Source organism: Papio anubis, chromosome 7 (genome assembly GCF_008728515.1).
Source record: "Papio anubis isolate 15944 chromosome 7, Panubis1.0, whole genome shotgun sequence".
Lineage (NCBI taxonomy): Eukaryota > Metazoa > Chordata > Mammalia > Primates > Cercopithecidae > Papio > Papio anubis.
Window position 1 is genome coordinate 138,525,765 of NC_044982.1, and position 23,765 is coordinate 138,549,529.

Below are 23,765 nucleotides of genomic sequence, written 5' to 3' on the forward strand. Positions count from 1 at the left end.
GATTGCCATTCTAACTGGTGTGAGATGGTATCTCAATGTGATTTTGATTTGCATTTCTCTGATGGCAAGTGATGATGAGCATTTTTTCATGTGTCTGTTGGCTGTATGAATGTCTTCTTTTGAGAAGTGTCTGTTCATATCCTTTGCCCACTTTTTGATGGGGTTGTTTGCTTTTTTCTTGTAAATTTGTTTGAGTTCTTTGTAGGTTCTGGATATTAGCCCTTTGTCAGATGAGTAGATTGCAAAAATTTTTTCCCATTCTGTAGGTTGCCTCTTCTCTCTGATGGTAGTTTCTTTTGCTGTGCAGAAGCTCTTTAGTTTAATTAGATCCCATTTGTCAATTTTCGCTTTTGTTGCCATTGCTTTTGGTGTTTTAGACATGAAGTCCTAGCCCATGCCTATGTCCTGAATGGTATTACCTAGGTTTTCTTCTAAGATTTTTATGGTTTTAGGTCTAACGTGTAAGTCTCTAATCCATCTTGAATTAATTTTCGTATAACGAGTAAGGAAAGGATCCAGTTTCAGCTTTCTACTTATGGCTAGCCAATTTTCCCAGCACCATTTATTAAATAGGGAATCCTTTCCCCATTTCTTGTTTTTGTCAGGTTTGTCAAAGATCAGATGGCTATAGATGTGTGGTATTATTTCTGAGGACTCTGTTCTGTTCCATTGGTCTATATCTTTGTTTTGGTACCAGTACCATGCTGTTTTGGTTACTGTAGCCTTGTAGTGTAGTTTGAAGTCAGGTAGCATGATGCCTCCAGCTTTGTTCTTTTAGCTTAGGATTGTCTTGGCAATGTGGGGTCTTTTTTGGTTCCATATGAACTTTAGAGCAGTTTTTTCCAATTCTGTGAAGAAAGTCGTTGGTAGCTTAATGGGGATGGCATTGAATCTATAAATTACCTTGGGCAATATGGCCATTTTCACGATATTGATTCTTCCTATCCATGAGCATGGTATGTTCTTCCATTTGTTTGTGTCCTCTTTTATTTCACTGAGCAGTGGTTTGTAGTTCTCCTTGAAGAGGTCCTTTACATCCCTTGTAAGTTGGATTCCTAGGTATTTTATTCTCTTTGAAGCTATTGTGAATGGGAGTTCATTCATGATTTGGCTCTCTGTTTGTGTGTTACTGGTGTATAAGAATGCTTGTGATTTTTGCACATTGATTTTGTATCCTGAGACTTTGCTGAAGTTGCTTATCAGCTTAAGGAAATTTTGGGCTGAGACAGTGGGGTTTTCTAAATATACTATCATGTCATCTGCAAACAGGGACAATTTGACTTCTTCTTTTCCTAACTGAATACCCTTTATTTCTTTCTCTTGCCTGATTGCCCTAGCCAGAACTTCCAATACTACGTTGAATAGGAGTGGTGAGAGAGGGCATCCCTGTCTTGTGCCAGTTTTCAAGGGGAATGCTTCCAGTTTTTGCCCATTCCGTATGATATTGGCTGTGGGTTTGTCATAAATAGCTCTTATTATTTGGAGATACGTTCCATCAATACCGAATTTATTGAGAGTTTTTAGCATGAAGGGCTGTTGAATTTTGTCAAAGACCTTTTCTGCATCTATTGAGATAATCATGTGGTTTTTGTCTTTGGTTCTGTTTATAGGCTGGAATTTGCTACTCTTAACTGTTACCCTGTGCCACCTGCCTGAGATTCTAAATCTTTTCATGGGAAAATTATTGCCATCATAATCTTGTCTCATATGGTTACTCAAGGCAATACTTTCTTGTTGGTATAAATTACAGAAATGACATTGAGTTGTAAGTTCTGTTAAATTAAGGAAGCCATTTAGCACTATTAAAGTGAATGCCAAAGAAACAATTGCATTGCATGGTAAATGATTTTTTTTTTTCAAGACGGAGTCTCACTCTGTCACTCAGGCTGGAATGCAGGGGTGTAATCTCGGCTCACTGCAATCTCCGCCCTGCAGGTTCAAGCAATTCTCTTGCCTCAGCCTTTTGAGTGGCTGGGATTACAGGCATGTACCATTACCCCCGGCTAATTTTTGTATTTTTAGTAGGGATAGGGTTTCACCATGTTGGCCAGGCTGGTCTCAAACTCCTGACCACAGGTGATCCGCCCGCCTTGGCCTTCCAAAGTATTGTGATTATAGGCATGAGCCACCGTGCCTAGCCAGTAAGTGATTTTACTCACACAAATAATAATATGTTTAGCATTCTCAATTAGGTAATTATTGGGTAAAAATAGATGAATCCTGATAAACTATGTGATTTTCTCTTCAAATAACTACAAATCAACTCCTGCGAGCTGTTGCAATCTATGCATTTAAGTTGCAAAAGTGATTTCTTCTTCTTTTTTTTCAAGTACAACACTGCAATATTCGCTGTATGAATGGAGGTAGCTGCAGTGATGATCACTGTCTGTGCCAGAAAGGATACATAGGGACTCACTGTGGACAACGTAAGTACACCGTAGTTATAAGTGTTCTAGGTGTTAACCTGTTTGTAGACAAGTAAAATAAAGAGATAAGTGCTGACAGATTTTCTTTGATTACCTGGGACACAGCATTTTTACAAGTGTCCAGTGACCTTTACAGATGAACAGATCACTTACTCAAAACACTTATCACCAAATTTCCAAATGGAACCTTGGTTGGTTACAGGTTGTTTGATTTATTTTCCTCTCATTTACCTTCACCACCCTGCTTGCCTGATCTCCTTGATTTCTAGTCACCACCAAAGGAGCAGAATTCTTGTTCATTCCAGATGCATATCTTCCACTTACTTGCTGAACTTCAGCACTTGGATTTTCAGGAAGCATCTCAAATAAAATATTTCAAAACTCAGCCTCGTCATTCTCTCTAAACATGTCCTTTCTCTTGATTAGTGGTATCTGCATCCCTCTCATTTCCCAATCTAGATGCTGCTACTGAAGTACTTATCACATGGTATTCAGTTTGAAGGTTCATTTGTACACACCACTTACTGTGTCTACTTTCTACTAGTCCCTGTGCTTTGCAGAAGATGAACATTCTTTTTAAAAAGCTTTTTAAAAATTACTTTAAGATGAACATATATACCCTACAGAAAATTTGGAAAAGTTTAAAAACACAAAAAGTAAAATTATTCATGATTCTGTCATTCTAGATACTATCTTCTAGACTTGTAATGCATATTTGGTACATTAATTCTTACTGTATGTATTGATTTTATGCCACTTTTTCACTTAATATTTTATTCAAAGTATACTCATCTTATTACACATTTTAAAATACATTTTAGCGGTTGCCTAGTACTCTATTACATGGACGTTTGACTGTTTAATGAATCCTTAATGGTGAGCCTTATTCAGGGTGTTTCTAATTTTTGCTTTTGTGTATGTATTTGTTTAGGATTAATAATGTTATTATAAATAAACAAAAATGTAGAGAATGCCCTAGTGACCATCTGTGTTAGTCTGTTTTCATGCTGCTGATAAAGACATACCCAAGACTGGGCAATTTACAAAAGAAAGAGGTTTATTAGACTTACAGTTCGCCATGGCTGGGGAGGCTTCATAATCATGGTGGAAGGCAGGGAGCAACAAGTCACGTCTTACATGGATGGCAGCAGGCAAAAAAGAGCTTCTGTGGGAAAACTCCCCGTTATAATAACCGTCAGATCTTGTGAAACTTACTGTCATGGGAACAGCGTGGGAAAGAGACCTGCCCCCATGATTCAGTTACTTCCCACCTCCCACAACACATGAGAATTCAAGATGAGATTTGGGTGGTGACACAGCCAAACCATATCGCCATCCACTCATTGCAGTGGGAGAAGAATATTGGTTGAGTTTTGTGTAGCACAACCTGGAGAGAGGAGAGGTAAGACAGGCTCCCCAGTGTGGGTGATCCTTGGGCTGAGTCTTGAGGGATGGGTAAGTGTTTACCTGTCAGGTGATGGGGAGTGGACCTTTTGGGCAGATGGTAGAGCATGACCAAAGCACCGCCACAAGACACAGCAAGGGATGTGGGACATAGCAAGTGCTTTGGTGTTGCTAGAGCTAAAATGCAGAGGAGAGTGATGGGAAAGGAAGTAAGGTCAGATACGATGTCATGGGCCAGGTTTTGATGCCTTTATACATACTATGTTTTCTTCCAAAGTAGGGCCAGGAAAGAGGAGTGAGACCACAACAATAAATAACACCAACAACATCAACAACATACATCTTTTGAGTTACTCTGTGCTTACTGTGTGCTAGGCACATTTTAGAACTCTATGTGTGTTAACTCATTTAATATGACAACAATCTTTGTGTTAGAGGCCATAAATGTTACCCTCTAGCAGATGAGGGAACTGGAACACAGGGTCCCCAGTAGTTCCTCTAAGGGTATATAGGTGGTAATCGGCAGAGTTGGGGTTGGAACCCAAACAGTGTGACTCCGTAGCCCATATGTTTACTGCTGTGAAATACCAACCTTATTACCCTTCACTTATGAAGGTTTACAGTGAGAAAGATCACAGTGTGGACGCACAGCTGGAGGAGGCCAAAACAGGAGCAGGAAGACAAGTCCTCCCTAAGGCTGTGGCTGTGGAGATGGCGAGATGGGGCTGGATCCAGTGGCATTCCAGGAGAATCAGGAGGGGCTGCTGGGCATCTCTCCTGCTCCCCTTGGTGCTCCCTGAGGGAGTTTAGCCCAGTGCCCAACACACAAGTGCTTAATTAACACTGGCAGAATTAGAGCATTTTTCCTAAACTTCAGCTTCCTCATCTGTAATCTGGGAGGGTTGGCTTAGGCAAGCTCAAACTTTGTTTTCTGTTTAGAAGCTCTTCATTCTCCCTGACTATAAATCAAGGGGCAAAGAAGACAATTGACTTACATAAACCTCTCTGATTGTATGATGAGCAATGGCCTCCTGCCATAATTTTTGGTTAAAAAGGGTTGTGTCAGTTCGGGTCCTCTTATGCCAAGAAAATATCAAGACAGAATTAGACACAAAAGAGATTTACTGGGGAAAAGGCTTGTGAAGAATAAAGGAAAGAGGAAGCAGAAGTAGGAGGGAATGGTGTTCAGACCATGATGCCTGTCTGATCCTGTGCAAGGGGGGAGGGAAGGAAGGACAACTGCATAGAAGGAACTTCAGCCTGTGGTGCAGCTCCAAAAAAGCCTTTGCCAGGCTGATGGAGAGGCCAGGGCAAAAAGTGCCCATCGAAGAGTTCCATGATGGGTGGAAACGGCCAGGCTTTAGCATCCTAATGCTGTGTTCAGTCATTGGCTGTGAGCATGCCCTTGACAGGAACGCTGCAGCAGATACGAAGGCACAGCAGCTGGAAGTGGTCTGCCAGCTAAACTCCTTACAGGAGATTCTCTTGAGGGGAAGTATGAGTGGCTCAACTTCATGACTGCTACGGGGTAAGGTATGGAAAAATGTATAGAAAATATTTAAGGAGCAAGGAATTTGAATGGAGGTTTTGGGGGAGACTCATGGAGCAGTGAGATTTCAGCTGGGCTTTGAAGAGTGGTTGTGACTGGCATATTTGGCAGAGAAGAGCCTGCCACCCACGATGAAGATGCCTAGAAAGAGCCCATGCATGCACGAGTTACAGGAAATTGTACAAAGAGGAGTTGTTCAGCACGTGAACTTTCAATTCTTATTTTAGTGTCTTTTCTAACAAGCAAAATATCCTGCCCTGAAGCATCTCTAGACTTACTGCACCAATAGTTTCCACAGGTTCTGTTATAACTCTCAATTGGATTTTCATGATGGTACTTAAATTACTGAAGATCATGATTCGTATTTTGTTGTTTGCAGTTAATTGTGCAGTTGAACATGCTACATTTCTGTAAGGGTGACATCAGAGGGACTATCTCCCCTCGTGGGAGCCCTGTTGAAATTAAACATGAATCATAAACAAAAGAGTCTTTGCTAACACGCAGTTCCCGTCCAGTGACATCTCTTAGAAACCACTGTTTTCGAGGTTGAACTGAAAGCATTGCTCAGATGCTCCATGGAATGAGACCATCAGCATTAACATAGATACAAACTCATCTATTCCAGGCAGCTTTACCTAAGAGGTGACCGAGGAACATCTGAGTATCTGTAACTGTACAGTGACCATTCAAAATAAACGAATAAACACCAGCGTGACTTTAGATATTTTATTGTTGTCCTTCCAGGGGACCACAAGTGTCACTTCATTAGCATTTATTTTCAGGTGAAGCGGCTCAGCTCTCTCTTTATTTTACAGCTGTTTGTGAAAGCGGCTGTCTCAATGGAGGAAGGTGTGTGGCCCCGAATCGATGTGCATGCACTTACGGATTTACTGGACCCCAGTGTGAAAGAGGTAATGTTTTTTTAAATCATTTGCATAAAGACATGCTGGTACCTAAAGCTGTTATTAATTTGCACAGACGTTGGGTCTGCATGGCTACTTCCTGAATGTTGCTGAGCTTTGAGGGAATTTCTGAATTGTCATTGGGAAGGTCCCTAGGATGACAAGACAGTGGCCCTGAATCTACGCATGATATTCAGCAATGTTTGTCAGTGCAAGTTTACCTAAATTCAGTTATTTGCTAATTTGGTGGTACTCAGTTATGAGCATATACATAATTACCAGCTGGCATCAGGATAAAAAGGGGAGAACTTTCTTCTGGAAGGGTAAGGATTAAGCTCTTTATCATGCCAGTGAATCAGAGAAGTGGTCTCAAACCAACCATGTGTATGGAAAGGGAGAAGTTCAGTATGAAAAGCACACCTGAAAATCTGTTGGACTTGTTGGGGACTGTAGAGGTGTACAAGCTCAGCATTCAACACTCACCATAGATATATTTAGTGTCTGCTGAGAAGCTGCTTTGTGTAGATGGTTTATTCAGTACTCATTGCAGCCTACTACATTGTGTAGAATCATCGTTAATTTTGCATGTGAGAATATCAAGGCACAAAGAGGTCCAAGGATGTCCCCAAGCCCACATACATAAGAAACCTTTAATTTGAATGTGTGTTTTTCTCTTCAAGTCTAATGTTTACTGCTGCTCTTAATTAAAAGAAACATTCTACCTGATTTGTCTACCTAAAAATGCAAGTACGATATTGAGATATATGTGGATATGCAATATTCTTAAGGTTTTTTTCCCTGAACTTTGGTCTCATTAATCATCATGTCTCTACATTTATAGATTTTTTTCTCATCATCCCTAGTTTTATAATGAAAGTTTAGAAGGTTTATGTTACACAAAAGTGTAATTGAAAATTTGCATGAACTTTTAAACTGCAATAATCACTTTTAGCCAAGTTGTATAGACATCTTCTTATTCTAAGATGGAAAGTAAAGATTCAGTAGCAGATGTTGAATATGTCATTTAAAACATATAATAGAGGAAAACAAAGAGCAGAGAGTGGTTTGCGAGAAATTGTTTATTTTCTATTTTTATAATTTATCTAAATTCAGTTATTTGCTAATAATGCAGTAATACCTATTTGAGCAAGAAACTCCAGGTCGATTACTTTGATTACTAAGTAAATTACATTGTATCTCTATTAATAGGACCACTGCATGGTATTGATGTGTGATGCATAATAGACCTTTACATTGCATGTTGATATCCTTTAGCAGTCCCTCCTTAAACTGCTTCTCTTTACAGCTTGCACAGATGTATTTTTATTTGCTAATAATTATAATGGTCCAGAGTACTAAAAACTATTTCTACTAGGCAGTATTATTCTGTGGCCTTACTACTTAATCAATGAAGTTGTAGGAGATTAAAATTGTTAATGTGTGGCTTGAAGAGTGGTGTGTGAAAATAATTTCTCAGTTGATAATGCTGGGCTTAATTTGTTTTAGAAAAATCAGTAATAAGATGAAGTTACAGGGCATTTTACCTGTAACATTTTACCTGTAACCATTTTAACGAAGTGGTTAAAGATTTGCTGCAAAGATGCTCATAGTTCAGATATTGATGATAACACAGTCTAAAATAAAGGGCGCGATACTGAACCATTCCCCAGTGATTTCTTCAAAGATTTGATCTTTGCCCAAGATTAAGAAATGTCCTAAATGGGTTCAATTACTAAGCCACTAATCAAAACTGGCATGTTACTTAGAGGTTTCTACAAGTTTTGGGGTGTCTTCAGTTGCTCCCCTTCAGGAAAAAGGGCTGTCCTGAAATCTGCACTGAGGTGTAAATATCTGTTGGCGCCACACAATTTTCCCAGTGGTGATTTTCAAAATCAAATTCATCCCTCAGTGGCAGATTTTCAGGCATTTGTGGAAGTGGTGACTGGGGAGCAGAAGGCAGGCTTGCCCGTTAGTAGTAGAAGGGTAGTGCCTTCTACCCACTGCCTGTTGTACACATGGGTATAGTCCCAGACCTTCAATGGGAGAAGGAAAACATGGGCGTCATTTCCCACAGCACATGGGAGAGGGGAGTCTTTTTGATTCCAGAATTCTATTTCCGTTTGTTGAGTCTTCACTGTTTGCTGCTCTTATGAAAGTCATCTGTTTACCTCTTTGAAGAATTAGAGGCAGTAAATCCTCTTACTTAGATGTATGTTTGGGATTTCAAGAGTGATGAATAAAAATCTGGCACCGAGTCAGGACAGATCCATCCTGAAGTGTGGGGAAGTATTCAGTGTGACTTCTGATGGTGGGTTGCTATCCTTATTGTGGTCCTTATTACTGGATAAGTACCTAGGTTGGTTGTATTCTGTTTTAATTGGGATGTGATGTTTTATTTTTCAAAATGAACATCGGGAGGCCTTTACTACTTTCCTTTCTCCCTTCATCTACATTTTCCCTTGGTACTGTCTCCACATCTCTTTTATAGCATTTACCACATTGCATCAAAACAGTTCACTAGAGCATAATTTTTCAGGAGAAACTACAGTTTCATCATCTTAATTCTAGCCTTACTGTGTGATGCACAGTACATGACCCATAGATGATGAACTGGATTCATTTAATAGCATCAGAACATCTGGAGCTATAATGATCAGATATGAACAAGTATCTCCTGGAAATAATTGCTGTTTGCCGCCAGTCCTGGATATTGGTTTCATTGGTTTCATGCTAAACAGAGCTGATCACAGTGTGGATACCTAATTGAATGTGGTCCCATCTTTCAGAAGAATGATATTTCAGGTCCACAAGACTGTCATTTTTCAGTCAACAGGGATGCAAAAAGGAGGAATGTTTTGGTCAAAACTAAGTGACAATAAAAACAAAAGCAAAAACCTCTTATTGTGATGTAACACACATGTAAGCGAACATTTAGAATATCAGTTACAAGTACTTCTCAGGATAAAGATCTTTGTCCCTGGGAGATCTTGGAACTTTTATACATTAGTAACTACCTCAGAGACCCACTGTGAGTGTGAAATACACCTTTGGGGGTCATACTGGCAGGATTTGTATCACATTAAGCCAATAAGTCAATCTTAATCATCCATGAACATAGTATTTTGGTTTGTGATGGAGAAAAACAGCAGATCCATGCTTGAATTATGAATTCTAACAGTCATGTAACAGTGTAATAAGATTATAAAGCAAATTTGTCTTACTTGCAGCTTTTTGCCATTAAGATAAATTTGTTTAAAAAAAATTCTTGGCTAGCCAGCCTCATCCCCAATGGACAGGTAGCAATGATATATTTTACCATTGCCATTACCATTGTTTCTCTACACCCAGAGGATAAAAAGTAGAGACTTGGCTTATTTGGCCTGTGATGTCTACTTTTTTTTTTTTTTTTTTTTTTTTTGAGACGGAGTCTCGCTCTGTCCCCCAGGCTGGAGTGCAGTGGCCAGATCTCAGCTCACTGCAAGCTCCGCCTCCCGAGTTGACGCCATTCTCCTGCCTCAGCCTCCCGAGTAGCTGGGACTACAGGCGCCCGCCACCTCGCCCGGCTAGTTTTTTGTATTTTTTTTAGTAGAGACGGGGTTTCACCGTGTAGGCCAGGATGGTCTCGATCTCCTGACCTCGTGATCCACCCGTCTCGGCCTCCCAAAGTGCTGGGATTACAGGCTTGAGCCACCGCGCCCGGCCGATGTCTACTTTTTAAAAGCTGAATAGGAATACCTTTAAATACATCTTCTAGTTTGTCGTAGTCCCCACCACTGCCTATTGTCACATCTTGCTCAAGTTCGTTCATTTAGCTTATGTATTAGCCCTTGGGAGCATTCAAGTTTACCACCTCCTGCTGCTTTCTCTGTCAAAGATTGTATCTATTTTTTTTTTAACCTCAAGTTTCTTTAATTTTTCTTCCTCTCATTTTTTTTGGTAAGTTCACATTTGTGGTTTTCTTACTGCCTCCTACTCCGACCCTTTGCCTTCTCTCTGCTTGGACCTTGAGCAACTAGTAGAACTTAATCACTGTCTTAGCTCAGTGGTACAGTATGTTAGCATTTGTTATCAGATTATTGAAGTGAGGTCAGTGCCTGTTTTGGCAATGACAACACAAGCTAGTCGTATATTGCCATAGTTACTGCTAACAAAAAAACTGTGTGGAATCACTTTCTCTTGCCATCTTGCCTCAGAATGCACATTTTAAATCTTGTTAAATGCTCTTGTATTAAACACAGTGAATCATATGAATGGATGAGACTTTTCAGGGTCATGACAAAAGAGAGAAGAATGATAGAGATAGACCTGAACTTGGAGATGGGGGTGGAGTGTGTTAATGAATAGGCTTAGGGAAGAAGAGAAACAAAGAGACACAGCAAGAGAACCAGGAGAGCACTGAGCCAAAGAAACAAAAAGGAGTTCAAGAAATAACTTGGCAATTGTTAGACTCATCGAAGGTCTGAGAATGAGAATCATAAAGAGGCCATCGGACGTAAGAACAGTTGACATGTACTGAGTACTTGCAGTGTGCAAGGCAGTGTGCTAAGCACTTCACTTTGATGATTTGCAACAACTTTGTGAGAAAAATCCTGTAAGAAGTCCCATTTTATAGAGGAATAAGCAGAGGCAAAGAGAGATCAGTGCCTTGTCCAAGAAGGGACAGCTTATAAGTGGTAAAGTAAAGGCCTGAACCTAGACATTCTGGCTCCTAAGCCTGTGCACACAACCAAGTACTGGGTAGTACTTGGACTTCACTGGAAAGGGGCCACTCGTAGCTCTAAAGACTTTTCTGAGGAATGGTAAGAAGAAACCTAGAACTATGAATTTTAGAATGGAAGTCAAGATGAAAAGCCAGAACAAAGAATCCTTGCATATTCCTGGATGTTTCAAATGTAGGGTTTTGGAATATTCCTCTATTTGATTGATTTCAATGTACGAATCTGCTCTTGGAAAGAGAGAGGTTCCTGTGTGTTTACAGGACATATAAATGTGCTCCAAAGGACTGAACTAACAAGCCTGGAAGTAGACATACGGAATGAATATTGTCATTTAGTACAGTTATCATGGAAAGTTATATAGTTTTCTTGTAATATTACAACTGCTCAAAATGTGTTTAGAACCCTTTTTTGGAGTTGCCTTTACAGAATCAGCATACATTCAAACCAGTGTGTGATATTTTTTTCCTTTTGAGGAGGCAATTTGAGTTTTTAGAAACAACCTGCAATAATTTGCTGTTAATTCTAGTGACTACAGTGGATAATCACACATTCTAGCTGTTTGGGATCAAAAGCAGACTCAGATTTAAAAAATAGTAAAAATAATATTCTCATATGGTTCGTAAAGCACATGGAATTGGTTTAATGTTTTAATGTGAAACTTTATGTGAGCCAGAGGATGAAGTCTTTTGGAAGCATACATGCAAATAGCAAGAAGTTTTCTCTCATTTCTCCATCTGAAGCTCTTCATCATGTATCCTTAGAATATGAGCATGCACATGGACTCTTCTAAATCCTGGTGCATTTGTTCTGTGTTAAATTCCTACCCAAGTCTAAACTGTGAAGACAATACTTGGATTTCTGCCAACTTACTAAAGTCTGCTGGCTGTTATGCTGGCTGTTAGTAGATAAAGTATAGGGGAAAGCATTGTTGAACTGGTAGTCTTAAGGAAAAGGAACAATTGGGGCCAAAGTGGAGTAGAATAAAAATGAGAGGATGGAAATAATCCTTAGTTCATTAGAGAAGCAGAACAGTTGAAAGTGAACTAGCTCTTCGTGCATGTACTTGCTTCCTAGGAAATTACAGTCTTAATGAAGCTAGAAAAGGTTTTTGTATTTGTTTGCACAATAATGAAACAGAATAGAACAAACAACAGCTAGGTTGATTGTAATTCCACCTCCTTCTTGTATGTGCAGTTGACGTTTGAGAAACTTATCTTCACACCTTGTTTCTCTGATGATATAAACATGATTTTGCACAGATATCTTTCTAATGATTTTATTGAATGACTTTCAAAAATACTGCGTTAAGCAATTGGTAAACACATATTCTATAAATCCGAAAACACAGCATCTATACTGTGTCTAATGAATGGAAAGGACTAACATGTAATTATCCAAATGTATAATAATCAGATAGTCCATTTTAGAAACACCTGCTTCGTAAAAACATTACCTTATCTCAAGACCTGTTTAGAGAGCTTCATGGAATCAGGAGCTGATTTTCCTGTGCTTTTTTTCTCCTGGTGTTTTTCAGGAAGGTTTTAATAAAATATAGATTCATTATTTTTTTTTTCTCTACGTGGAAGTAAGTTTTACAGAGCTACATTTCTGACACTAATTTTACGTAATTTTAAATTGTAGGTGACTATCACTAAAGTTCCCAGGGTAATGCCACAGGCTAACTCCCATTCTCCATGTGCCTTTGGAAGGCAGAGCTCTGTGAACTATGTATATTTTCTTCTTTCCAAAAGCAAAAAGCAATAAACTGTCACTACTAAACTATACTGAAGGCCTCTATGAACCTCGCTTTTGGTATTTAGTTTCAATGGAAAGTAACAATGTGTAGATAGCAGGGGCAGAATGACCTAAATGTTACTGTGCATCTACAGTGGTATTGCAACATTTGTGGCAGCTGGTGGATCACTGAATAAACTAAATTTTCCTAGAATAGTTCCAGGAATTGCATCTGTTGACACAGACATTCGTTTTTTGTGGCTGGGTAACTGTATGCACTGAGGGCACACTTGCTCCCCTGCCTCGCAGGCTGCACATGCGTGTTATGAACAAGCAGGGGGGATGGGATGCAACCAGAAAGCAGCTTGATTTTCGTCTCCCACTCATTGTCCCTCTCGGCCCGCCTTGTAGGCTATTTCTTCTCCTGCTATTAGATGAAATCATCTGGTCTGTTTTAGACTTTCTCCCCTGCAGGTCCCTTAATGTGGGCAGAGGTATCTGTGTTGACTGTTGCTGACATTTTCTTCCTCAATCCCTGAGCATCCAGTAGTACCTCCAGCCTCTTGAGTTCTCTTGGCTGCTCCAAGGAGCCATCTGGGAAAGGACCTAGGCTCAGTCCACGTCAGCTTTCTTTTTGGTGGCCCACAGCTTGTTGGCAGAAAATATTCATGCATTTTTTCTGCCACGATAAATTGCTGGAGTGCAAACTATTGACACATTAGCAAATGCTCATTGGAACCATTGTCCAAGCATCTGGCCAGACAGTTTCCAGACATTTGGCAGCCCCTAGTCCACAGTGTCCTCCAGACTTCTGGGGATAGGTATCATGCAGTCTGAGGAGTCTCCCTGAAGCCTCTGTCATGACTTGGCATCATAATGTGGCCCTCCACCAGTTTCCCAGGAAGGGCTAGTAACAGCCCAACCCTCTCCAGAGTAACCCGCTTCCTATCACTTGCTACTTTGGACATTTCAATATTCTTGACATGCATAAAGGTTTAAGAGGTCATCATCACCCACTTTGTAAATTATGCATCGAAGTATCACACTTGACTTAGAATGTGGCATCTGTTCCCTTGGTGCTTCAATTGAAATTTTGATTGTAACATTCTATTGTGTTATCAAAGCTAATCATTTAATACAACTGTTAAATTTAGTGTCATGGTTTCATCTTCAAAAACAGTTTTTTTAACTTCAGTTTTTAGCTCTTATGAACTTATTAAAAAGATAAAACTAATTTTTGTAAGTTGTTAGCCCAACATTTAATATTCGAACCACTTTTCAATCTTGGATGTTCAAACAGTAGAACAGCACTGAACAATAGAAATATAATGTGAGCCACATATATTATTTTAACTTTTCTTGTAGCCACCTGAAAAAGTAAAAGGAAACAGGTGAAATTAATTTTAATAATATATTTTATTTAACCCAATATATCCAAAAATTTTATGTCAATAAATACTCGGTATTAAAAATTATCTATGAGATATATTGTATTCTCTTTTCCATTCTCAGTCTTTGAAATCCAATGCATATATTCTACCACATCTCAGTTTGGACCAGCTAATATCCACATGTGGCTTCTATCTTGGACAGCACAACTCTAGAACTTTGCTTCCAGTAATACACATCCAAACTTTACCCAAGGTATCTATTAGATTTCCAGTTTTCCTTCTTCTCCTTCCTCCTGCTGCTTCTCCAACTCTTCAGAAAGCAGCATCTTAGGAAATCAAACAGAGGCTGCATTGACATTTGAAAAGTAAACCATTAAAACAAAAGTACTGGGGGCCTCAGAGCTGATCCTAATTTCTCAGGTTCTCTGTCTTGGTAGAATTTTGATCAAATATAAGTGATAAAGCTCAGTCTCTTGCAGTCATGTCAATTAGATATAACAACTACAGCATATATTTAATAAAGCCTTGACACTAAGCTAGGCATGATGATAGAAGTGTATGGCTCTTGTCATGAGGGCCTTAAAATAATTTTTGCAAAGACAGACATGCATACTGTATTGGAAATAGTTAAATAACCAAGCAGGGCCAGGATTTAGCTAGGCAGAGGAGATAAAGGAAAGTACTACAGGTAAAGGGAAGAGATAGTCCAGATTTAGAGGCTCAGATTGACCTGGGGAAAAGGGAGGAGCCTGCCGTGTCAGCTTTCATGGTACTGGAGCCCTTCTGTGGGAGAAGAGGCAAAGGCACAACATCAACTCACGTAACTCCAAAGAAGGGAGGGACTATTGCAAGCCTCTCCGTGATGCCCTTCCATTCTACTGAACTGTGCTTCTGTACAATTTCTGTCTGAAGCAGGATATTGGGATTAAAAAAAAATTGCCCCTTTGTATGTATAAATTAGTGAGAAGACTGGTCTATTTCTGAAACTATTTTCACTTAATCTTATAGACGGCATTCAGGAAACCCTTACCAATTTTATATGCCCAACTGAGAGTACTTCAGAACCCTTAATGTTTATGTTCCCAGTAGTTATGGTCTCTAGAGAGTCTATGCTGTTTTTAGTTTGTGAACGTATGTTGGACAAATACATGGGGCTTCATGGTCCCGAGGATGTGCCAAAGTACTTTTTGTAGAACATCAGTCCCACGAGGGGTTCCAAGAAATGAAGTTGCCATGGATAATATCATTTGTGGAAACTCCATCCCATGTCTTCTTCTTGGGGAGGCACCAGTTGTGTTAGCTCTTGGGAGTCCTGCAGGAAGGAAACTGTGTTTACTTAGTTTAACTCGGCATTTCCAAGCCCATGAATTTTAGAATTTCTTCTTTCCAATTTATTTTCCCTTAACACCTTTAATGTCTTCATCTTGAAGATCTGGATTCTTATTATTTTGACAGTCATTTTGAAAGTCATTTGACATCTGCGTGACATTTTCATATTCTAGATAGATGTTTTGAATCCACATATGATCCTCATTTTTAAAGATAAATATTTGCCTAAATGTCTAGAGTTTTTGGAAGAAGATCTTCATTATTTAATCATTCACCTTTTGGGTTTCTAAGAAGATTCATTTGACCATAAATTTAAACACAGCATGAGACACTCATTCTTTGGGGTTTGGTTCTCAAATACTTTAAAGAATCATCTAGGAAAGCTGAACTATGCCGTTAAGTACTGATAACTTCCTAGTTTTTAATGGCTTGATGTGGTCAGTATGCATGCCATCCCGGTTCTTATCAGCCGCTGGGAGTACTACTTCTAGAGCTAGGAGTATGAGATATTCTTAGATCTAGACCTCCTTTTTCTATACTGGTTAGATCCTTTTCTTTCAAGGTCAAGTTAAGTCTCATTCTCTCGCCATTCATTCCCTGACCATAGGAAGCTAGCCCACAAGCCCCCACCCCAACTAGCCCTGTCAGTTTCTATGCAACTTTGCTGACGTGGCCACCTCTGACCTCCTGGACCCCACCCACTTTTCAGTTTCTCAGTGAATCTATTGAATTTTTGGTTTTTCACTTTAAGGATGACATCAGACATTTTAGCATTTTTATTCCTCCAATGAGTTCTTGTTTTTTGTTTTTTGTTTTCTTGTTTTTCTTGCATTTTAAACTGATGCTTGCCTTTGGGGATATGTACTCATGATTATTTAATATTTACTAAGAGGTAAAGAATGAGCAAATTCACGTTGTCAAAAAACGTTTTTTCCATGTACATTCATTGATTTTTGTGTTGAAATACTTCTATCAGCATAAAACCATCTAGAATTCTGTTTCATGGCTTCAGGAAGCCTGATCAGCAAATTGCAATATTTAAGTTTCCTTAAAAATATTTTCTTTACTAAGTGAAACATCTATTAATTTTAAAATGTGAAATAATTATATAGGTATTCTTTCAGTGTTTTCTTTAAAAAGTAAATTTGGTTTATCAGACCCATCATCTTGGAATTACAAATTTGCTAATCTACTTTTGGGACTACTAAAATAGAGGTTTATATATAGTCTCTCATTCAGACTATGGTACTCCCCATAGGCCAAAGGCTAAAAATTAGATCTGATACTTCTTCCTATTTCACTCCCAAGCTTAGAGCTGTGAAGAGAGTAGGTATTTATTAAGTATTTGTTGATTCACCTAATTTAACTGTGGGCTCTTGAAGTTGATGAGAGGAGTGTTTAAATGTTAAATACATCTGTTTAATCCAACATTTTAAGAAAAGAAATTCTGGACAACAATATCTATACATCTATGTGTATGTTATATGGAAATATGAGTGTAGTTATTTATAACTGAAATATTGTAGGAAGTGAACACATGAAAAAAAAATGTTCGCCAACTTTCCTACCATATTCCCTTAGTGATAATCTTTTGTCTCTGAAGTGTTTCAGAAGAGCTTTATAAGTAAACCATAGATTGGGATTTTTGTTTTCTCAGGAAATAAAGAATGTTCTAATGGTTCAGTTTATAAGATAGGCCCATTTCTATCTCTGTCTTTAGAGAGCCCTTTTCGTCTTGCCTGCCCTCTCCTAGGAGTCATTGTTGACCTTTACCATTGTAGGCATTGAACCAGGCTGAAAGAGAAGCCTTACAGAATGGAGGCAACTTTTATCCAAATTGAAAATGTTTTTATAAACATACATTAGCTCTTCATGAACCATTTGTTTCCTGAAGTCCCAATGGAAATGATCACATTCTGTTGGGGATTCCAATGATATATTCTTTAAACTACGACTCGTGAATGTTAAAAGGCCAAAGCGAAGCCAGAAGTAAATTTTGACTCATTCTTTATATAATCATTTGAAAGCGTCACTGAAAACTGGAGAATATTTTGGAACTTTCTTGTTCTGCTATGGTGAAGATAAAAGCAGAGGCATCCACAGTATCTTAATGATATGAAACTGGCTTTGGAAGGTAGTATGTAATAGAATTCAAATTGTCCTTGGAGGAAACTAACCCTAAAACACCATAAAAATACTTTTTTTTTTTTTTCAGACAGCATAATTTGGAGTGGGATTCGGCTATTTCTTTTCAGACCTTATTTAGGCCTCATTTCTTTCTACAGTGTTCTCCACATTGCCAAGCAGAACAAGCTATCACAAAACTAAACAAAAGGCAGTGCCTAGAAGGCATCCCATCCCTTGACCGAGTCAAGTGGGAGTGTACCCAGGACTTTCCTGTTCTCATGACTCCTGGGGTTGTTATTCTTTACTTTTTATGAATGAGACAAAATGATAGTGAAATTATTTTCAGAACTAAATCGTATCTCAAAGGAGTCTTCATTCCAACTTGTCAGTATCACATGACACTCGTTTTAATGTTTGCATTTAAAATGTCTAATTAGGAGGAGTTGTGTTTTTCTAATTGCCTAGCCATTCCTAGAAAACTGATCACGAACTCACGCTCTGAGGATAAATCCTGCTACCTGCTGGATTGGTGGCCTTGAGCAAGTTACTGCATGTCTCTCAGCCACAGTTTGCTAATCTACACAATGAGGGTGATGATAGTATTTGTCTAGGACGATTGTTGGGAAGATTAAGTGAGATAATCCACAAAGTACTTAGCACAGGATCGGGCACATAATACATGTATAAGAAATGTTAGCTATTTAAAATTCACGTGAAAGTAAGAGTAATCTTGATTGACAAGTATCATTTCATTAACAGTATCATGAAATTTTCATATATCACTGAAATTACACCTAAACTTAGAGGCCTCATTGTGACCATTTTTTCCACTTAGAAATTTTGTTATTTTACTTGAAAAGTATATTTTTTGGATCCCCTATTCAGATGAAACCCAACATTCTTGAGCTGGATATAGAAAGATCAACATCAAGAAAGAAGCACATCAACCATATACTTTTCTTTACTACACATTCAACTGTTGCAATGGTAACGAAGGCTAAAACTACAGTAGTGCAAATAGGAATAAAGAAAGGAGAAAATGAAGGGGTAAGGGAAAACCATTTCCATAAAATGTAATGATGACTGTGGCTGGGAAGCATTTGTTCTCCTAATGACTAACCAAAAGTTACTGAAAGATTCGCTTACTTTTACTGACATAGGCACAGGTATAGAAGGGAAAATGAACTTGTCTATTCAGAAAAAGCCAATAATGAAATATAAGAGGTACTTAGCTATTTTAGAAATGTGGCATTCTAAAATCAATGAGAGGTGATAGACACTTATCCACTTATCCACAGATAGTAAAATAAACTGAACACCTCTGTAAAGTATCTATTCAGTTTCCAGGTGGCTGTTAAGACCTTAAGTCTACAAATAACGGCCTGCTCAGGTTGGACGGGAGTGGGGCATGCTTTTACTCATGGAACCACATGCCATTCTTCTTTTGTTGCAAAGGACTAAAAGTGTTAGTCCCAGAGGACTAAAGTTAGTAAAACCAAAACATTTGGGTATTTTAAACACACAAATTTCAAGCTGCCCTCGTTAGTGTTCAGTTTTGTTAAATCTATCCATAAAAAGGTGTGATGTTAAGCTGAAAAGGAATTGTTCTAAGATGAAGAGAGGAGATGTGAGCTTACCTATCATGCATGGGTATTTCTCAGGTACTATGCTAATGACTGGAGACGTATAATAATGAATGAAACACATGCATCCCGCCTTCTGGAGTCACATTCTAGTGGGGAGATGGAAGCAGTGGTTAGAGGGGCATGTGTAGGAAGCCTGGCAGCACATTGAGAGGTGTGCAGTGGTGCTGTGACTCCCACACTGGGAGTAGGAGCTCTATACGTTTTTCTATAGCATGTTAGAAGTCTGATGACTCAGGCTGACCATGAGACTCTTCCCAAAGGAGCATCTGGAATACTGACTTTGTTAAGATGAGAGAGCTCTTCTTATAGATTTCCAATGTCCTTCAAAGTCAGAGGGATCTTGAGTCTTTTGCTGCTTATGTTGCTTTTCCTCTAATCCTTGTGTTCCCGTAGGGACTCTGATCCCTAGCTTTCCCCCAGAAACGTTAACGAACTGGAACTCAAGTGTCCACAAAAATGCAAGTACACCACAAAAATGGTTTGTTTAGGCGTCAAACATTTTGAGATAATGCATACTTTTGAATGGATGCCTGCAGTCTTGTCCCTGGGGAACGCCTTTGGATGTCATGCAATCCTGGCTTCAATAAATCATTTGCTATTTGGACAAGTCGTGGCCACCACGTCAGTCACTAGATACATTTGTAATGGTTTACGTGAACAATAACAACAGCCACCTAGCAACACACTGTTTGGTCATGTCATTTTTCTAATACCACATGTGGTTTTGTGGGCTTTAGAAGAATAAATTCTTACTGCATCTAACAGGTCTTGAAAATTAAACAGCAAATATTGTTGGAGGCCTACTGTGCACAGTAGGTGAAATCCCACTGCATGGTGTAAGAATGAAACCTGGGTCTTTGCTAGTTTATTAGTAATTTTCTACTCCACACAGGAGAGACTATTTCTGTTCTGTTCAACATTTTACATCTAACGCCCGACACGCAGTAGCTCGGCAAGTATTTGTTGACTGGAAAAATGAAAACATGAGTACTTTTCAGGCATAGTTTATTTCTTGAATTTCCTGTAATTCAAAAAAGAAATGACTGGTCTACCATCTGTACTTTTTAGCCGATAGTTTTTTCCCTCGACCTTTAAAACCATGAACACAAGTGTCAGGTAGAGCCAAGTGTATTCTGTGAAGTGTTAATACCTCAGAGATGCCAAATTTATGTGATCCCTTCCATTTATGCAGCGCTTATGAATATATACCACCTTAGTCAGTCCTTGGGGCAACTCTTCATATTTTATACCAAAGAGTGAGATTGAAGGGGAACCTCTGTGGCTTTTCTAAGGCAGGTGTCTAGGAGTGAGACTTCTTGTCTTCTCAGTCAGCCCAGACTACAGGGCATCTATATTCTCCAACATGCATTCGCTTGCTTTTAGAGCTCACTGTGGTCGCTAGTATTACCTTTTGTTATTATTAACTATCTTTTAATTTTAACTGTATCTTTGTTCTTTCCTCTCATTTTGCACACCTTTTTGATTTTCAATCAGACTGCTGACACTTTGCTATTTCTGTTCTCTGTGTCTCTTAGTCACTATGTCAATTTTAAAAATTTTAAATTGGAGGGAACTAGGCAATATTTAGAATTAATTTTGTTGAGGAGAGCTTGTCTTAATTGTAAATAGATATTATGCGGTAAAAACACTTAGCTTAGCTGAAATCGAGCTGTGAATAGAATCAGAAGACAATCTGGTCCCAATGGAGCCTGAGAACACACAGGCATGGAGAATCTGGATGTGTGAATGAATGAACTGCTGCTGTATCACACTGCCCAGGATATCCTTCTGTTGGAATTTCTGTGAAAGTAGACCAGGCATATTGCATCTTGGAGTGTGTAAAAAGTTGAGAATTGGTTTTCTTTTATGACTTCTTTGTTTTCTTGCTGCACATATCAGGTGATTTGCAGTTTCTGTCATATAAAAACTACGGGAAATTTAGAATTATCTCCTCTGAGAGCATGAGCCCCATGAGAACAGGGAGTTTTGACTGTCTAATCACAGTGGCTAGGAAATGTCTGACACATAGCAGATGCTCAATACATATTTGTTGAATTAAAGAATGGATCTGGCATATATACAGCTGATCGCTTTTAGCAATAGGACATGGGTTGATGGTGTAGAAAATGATTTGTTGGTGCATTGCTGTGATGATGTTCTGAGCTCACCCTGCCTCAGTTACTCAATAACAGCAAGCTCAAGTCGTGTCAGAGTTGGTGTTTGGCTCTTGTCTGCCCCACTGTACAAGTGCATGCAGTTCTAGTCTCTGTTTTGGTGGGTACCCCTCTGGCTCGCTATACTTGATTGTGAAATTATAATTGGCTTTTGTTTATCTCTATAGGATAGAATAGTAACTGTAGCTAATCTGTGGCTGAAAATAGGGAGATAAGAATGAAAATAATTAAAATGGATCACTCTGGGTAGCCTGAAGTGACATGAATTAATGTGCTATCAGTTTTTCCCCCCTGAGAAACATCTGGTCACAAGGAAGTTTGGCTTTCAGAAGAGATTCAAATTTGGGCGTGTGGCTTTTGGCATAGTCTAGCATCACTGGAATGGTCTAAAGTAGATGTTGTTTCTTTTTTTCCCATGCCTTCCTGTGGGTGCTCAGAACGACCCAGTCTTTTGACTGTAAGGTTATCTGCCATTTGTAGACTGAGCATTATCTTGCCAAGTCATATGGCGAAGCCAGCTACCAAGTGCACTTGGAGCAGTAGATAATACTTGTCTGAAGCATCCCAGAAAGCCTGAAAAGCTAATGTCAGAGGGATATAATGTAGAGTTTCTAAGGAGAGGTGGAGAAAGGGACTGACTGATTGATTGCTTGATCTCCAAAGGGCAGGGGCTCTACCACGTTTCATAGTGCTAGGAAACAACAAACTTTAAAAAGGTGTTTTTCAGTTGCCCCAAGAAATACAAACGTCATGCTTGTCCGACTGTCAGGAACAAATGGTCCTAGTGCATGCATGATGACTGTATGTTCTTCTTTGATAGTGCCGTGGTGTGGGTAGGTATGAGGGTCTGTTGGCTCAGGAGCAACTGGAAAAACTGAACAAGGAAGGAAAAGAAAATGAAAATAAGAGGTTGGATTGAGAAGTACCAGGAAGGGTGGAAATTTCAAGCTTTACCTAACTTCAGTAACTGTACGAGAGAAAGAAAGAGAATGAAACAGAAATGTCTGACTCTGTCCCTTCAATTTCAAAACATATTTTGTAGCTCTCCACTGACTCTTGTTTCTTCATTATTTATTTAATAGGCTCCTTTGTTAACTTCAGGAAGTTAATACTAGTAATAATTCTTTTAGTCGTATTGGGTTGCTAAAAAGCTGTGGACCCTACCACGTACCACAGTTCAGATGAATTGAATCTAAGTGTGCATGGGTTTGATTAAATATGTAAGAGGAATTTATTATTAAGAGCACTTCTTACGACATACACGCTTGGAAGAGCCTGATTTATAACTCAGGGGCTTTTTCACTTTGTGAAGGGATGGGACATAGCGTGTTCTTTTCCAGAGTGACGTGGACTGAGATAAGATTTATAGATTAGTGAAAGAAGTCCACGTCTCAGTCAAAAGATTTCCAGAAATGTTCTCCTCATTATTCTTCAGAGACCTGAGCTATTCCAGATGTCCATAGGTTTCAGAAAGGTAGCTTCTGGGGAGTTGAGACTTTCTAAAAAATGCAAATGTCGACTTTCTTCCTTCCCTGCTTTTTTGAGATGGTAGTAGAGCTATATGTTCAACTGTAAGTAGATGAAATTGTAATATAAGAAGGAAAATAATGGCTATTATTAAAATTCAGCAGTAGGTCAAACAAGAATTATATAACTGTTTTGCTTCATAGATAAGAGTTGTTCCTAAATTCAGTTAATATGGAATTTTTAAGAATTTATTTTTTGAGGGGTCAGGAAATGATCTATTGCAAGCAGGCAAGGAAAAACTTCTTATTCTCTGCTCTAATTGCTACATCCAGATGTTTATCATGACATACAAGCAAGATTCAGTACTCCCGGTGAAACCTCTGTGCCTCACATTGCATTTGCCCTGCCTGCCCTCGTTTCAAAGCTGTGCTCACCACTTTGGTATACGGTCACTGAAAGTGTCTGCAAGCTTTAACAAGTGGGAGATGCATTTCTACAGCTGACATTTTTCACTTCAAAATAAATCATAGGATGCGCTTTGGAGAGCACACGCCTAGGAGTGGAACATTAACAAAGGATACGTCAAACCACAGACACTTCTGGTGGATCCACTTCGCAGTGTTGCCACACAGCCTGAAAAAATAACATTAGTACCAGCAAAACTATCATCCATAGCATTCAGTCATTATCCCTGTGGACAGGCTTGGGAACAGCCATGTGAATGTAGCTACTTTGTGCTGCTTCCCATGGAGATTTGATTTTTCTTTCCTGTTTCTCCCTTTTAATGAATGAACTAAAAATGAATTTGAACTACTTGCCAATCTTAGAAGATTTGATTTTAAAATATATTTTCTTCTCAAATACATGAACCAGTAGCATCACTTTCAATTCCCTACTC

At 38.9% G+C, this 23,765-nt stretch overlaps 1 protein-coding gene across 1 annotated transcript in view; it reads left to right on the forward strand.

Moving 5' to 3' along the window:
• FBN1 (fibrillin 1) overlaps positions 1-23,765 on the forward strand; it is a 237,952-nt gene that overhangs the window by 45,375 nt on the left and 168,812 nt on the right. Inside the window, exons 5-6 of the mRNA XM_003900901.5 lie at positions 2,331-2,426; positions 6,195-6,290. Coding sequence (XP_003900950.1) covers positions 2,331-2,426; positions 6,195-6,290 — 192 coding nt within the window. The remainder of the gene's footprint in view (positions 1-2,330; positions 2,427-6,194; positions 6,291-23,765) is intronic.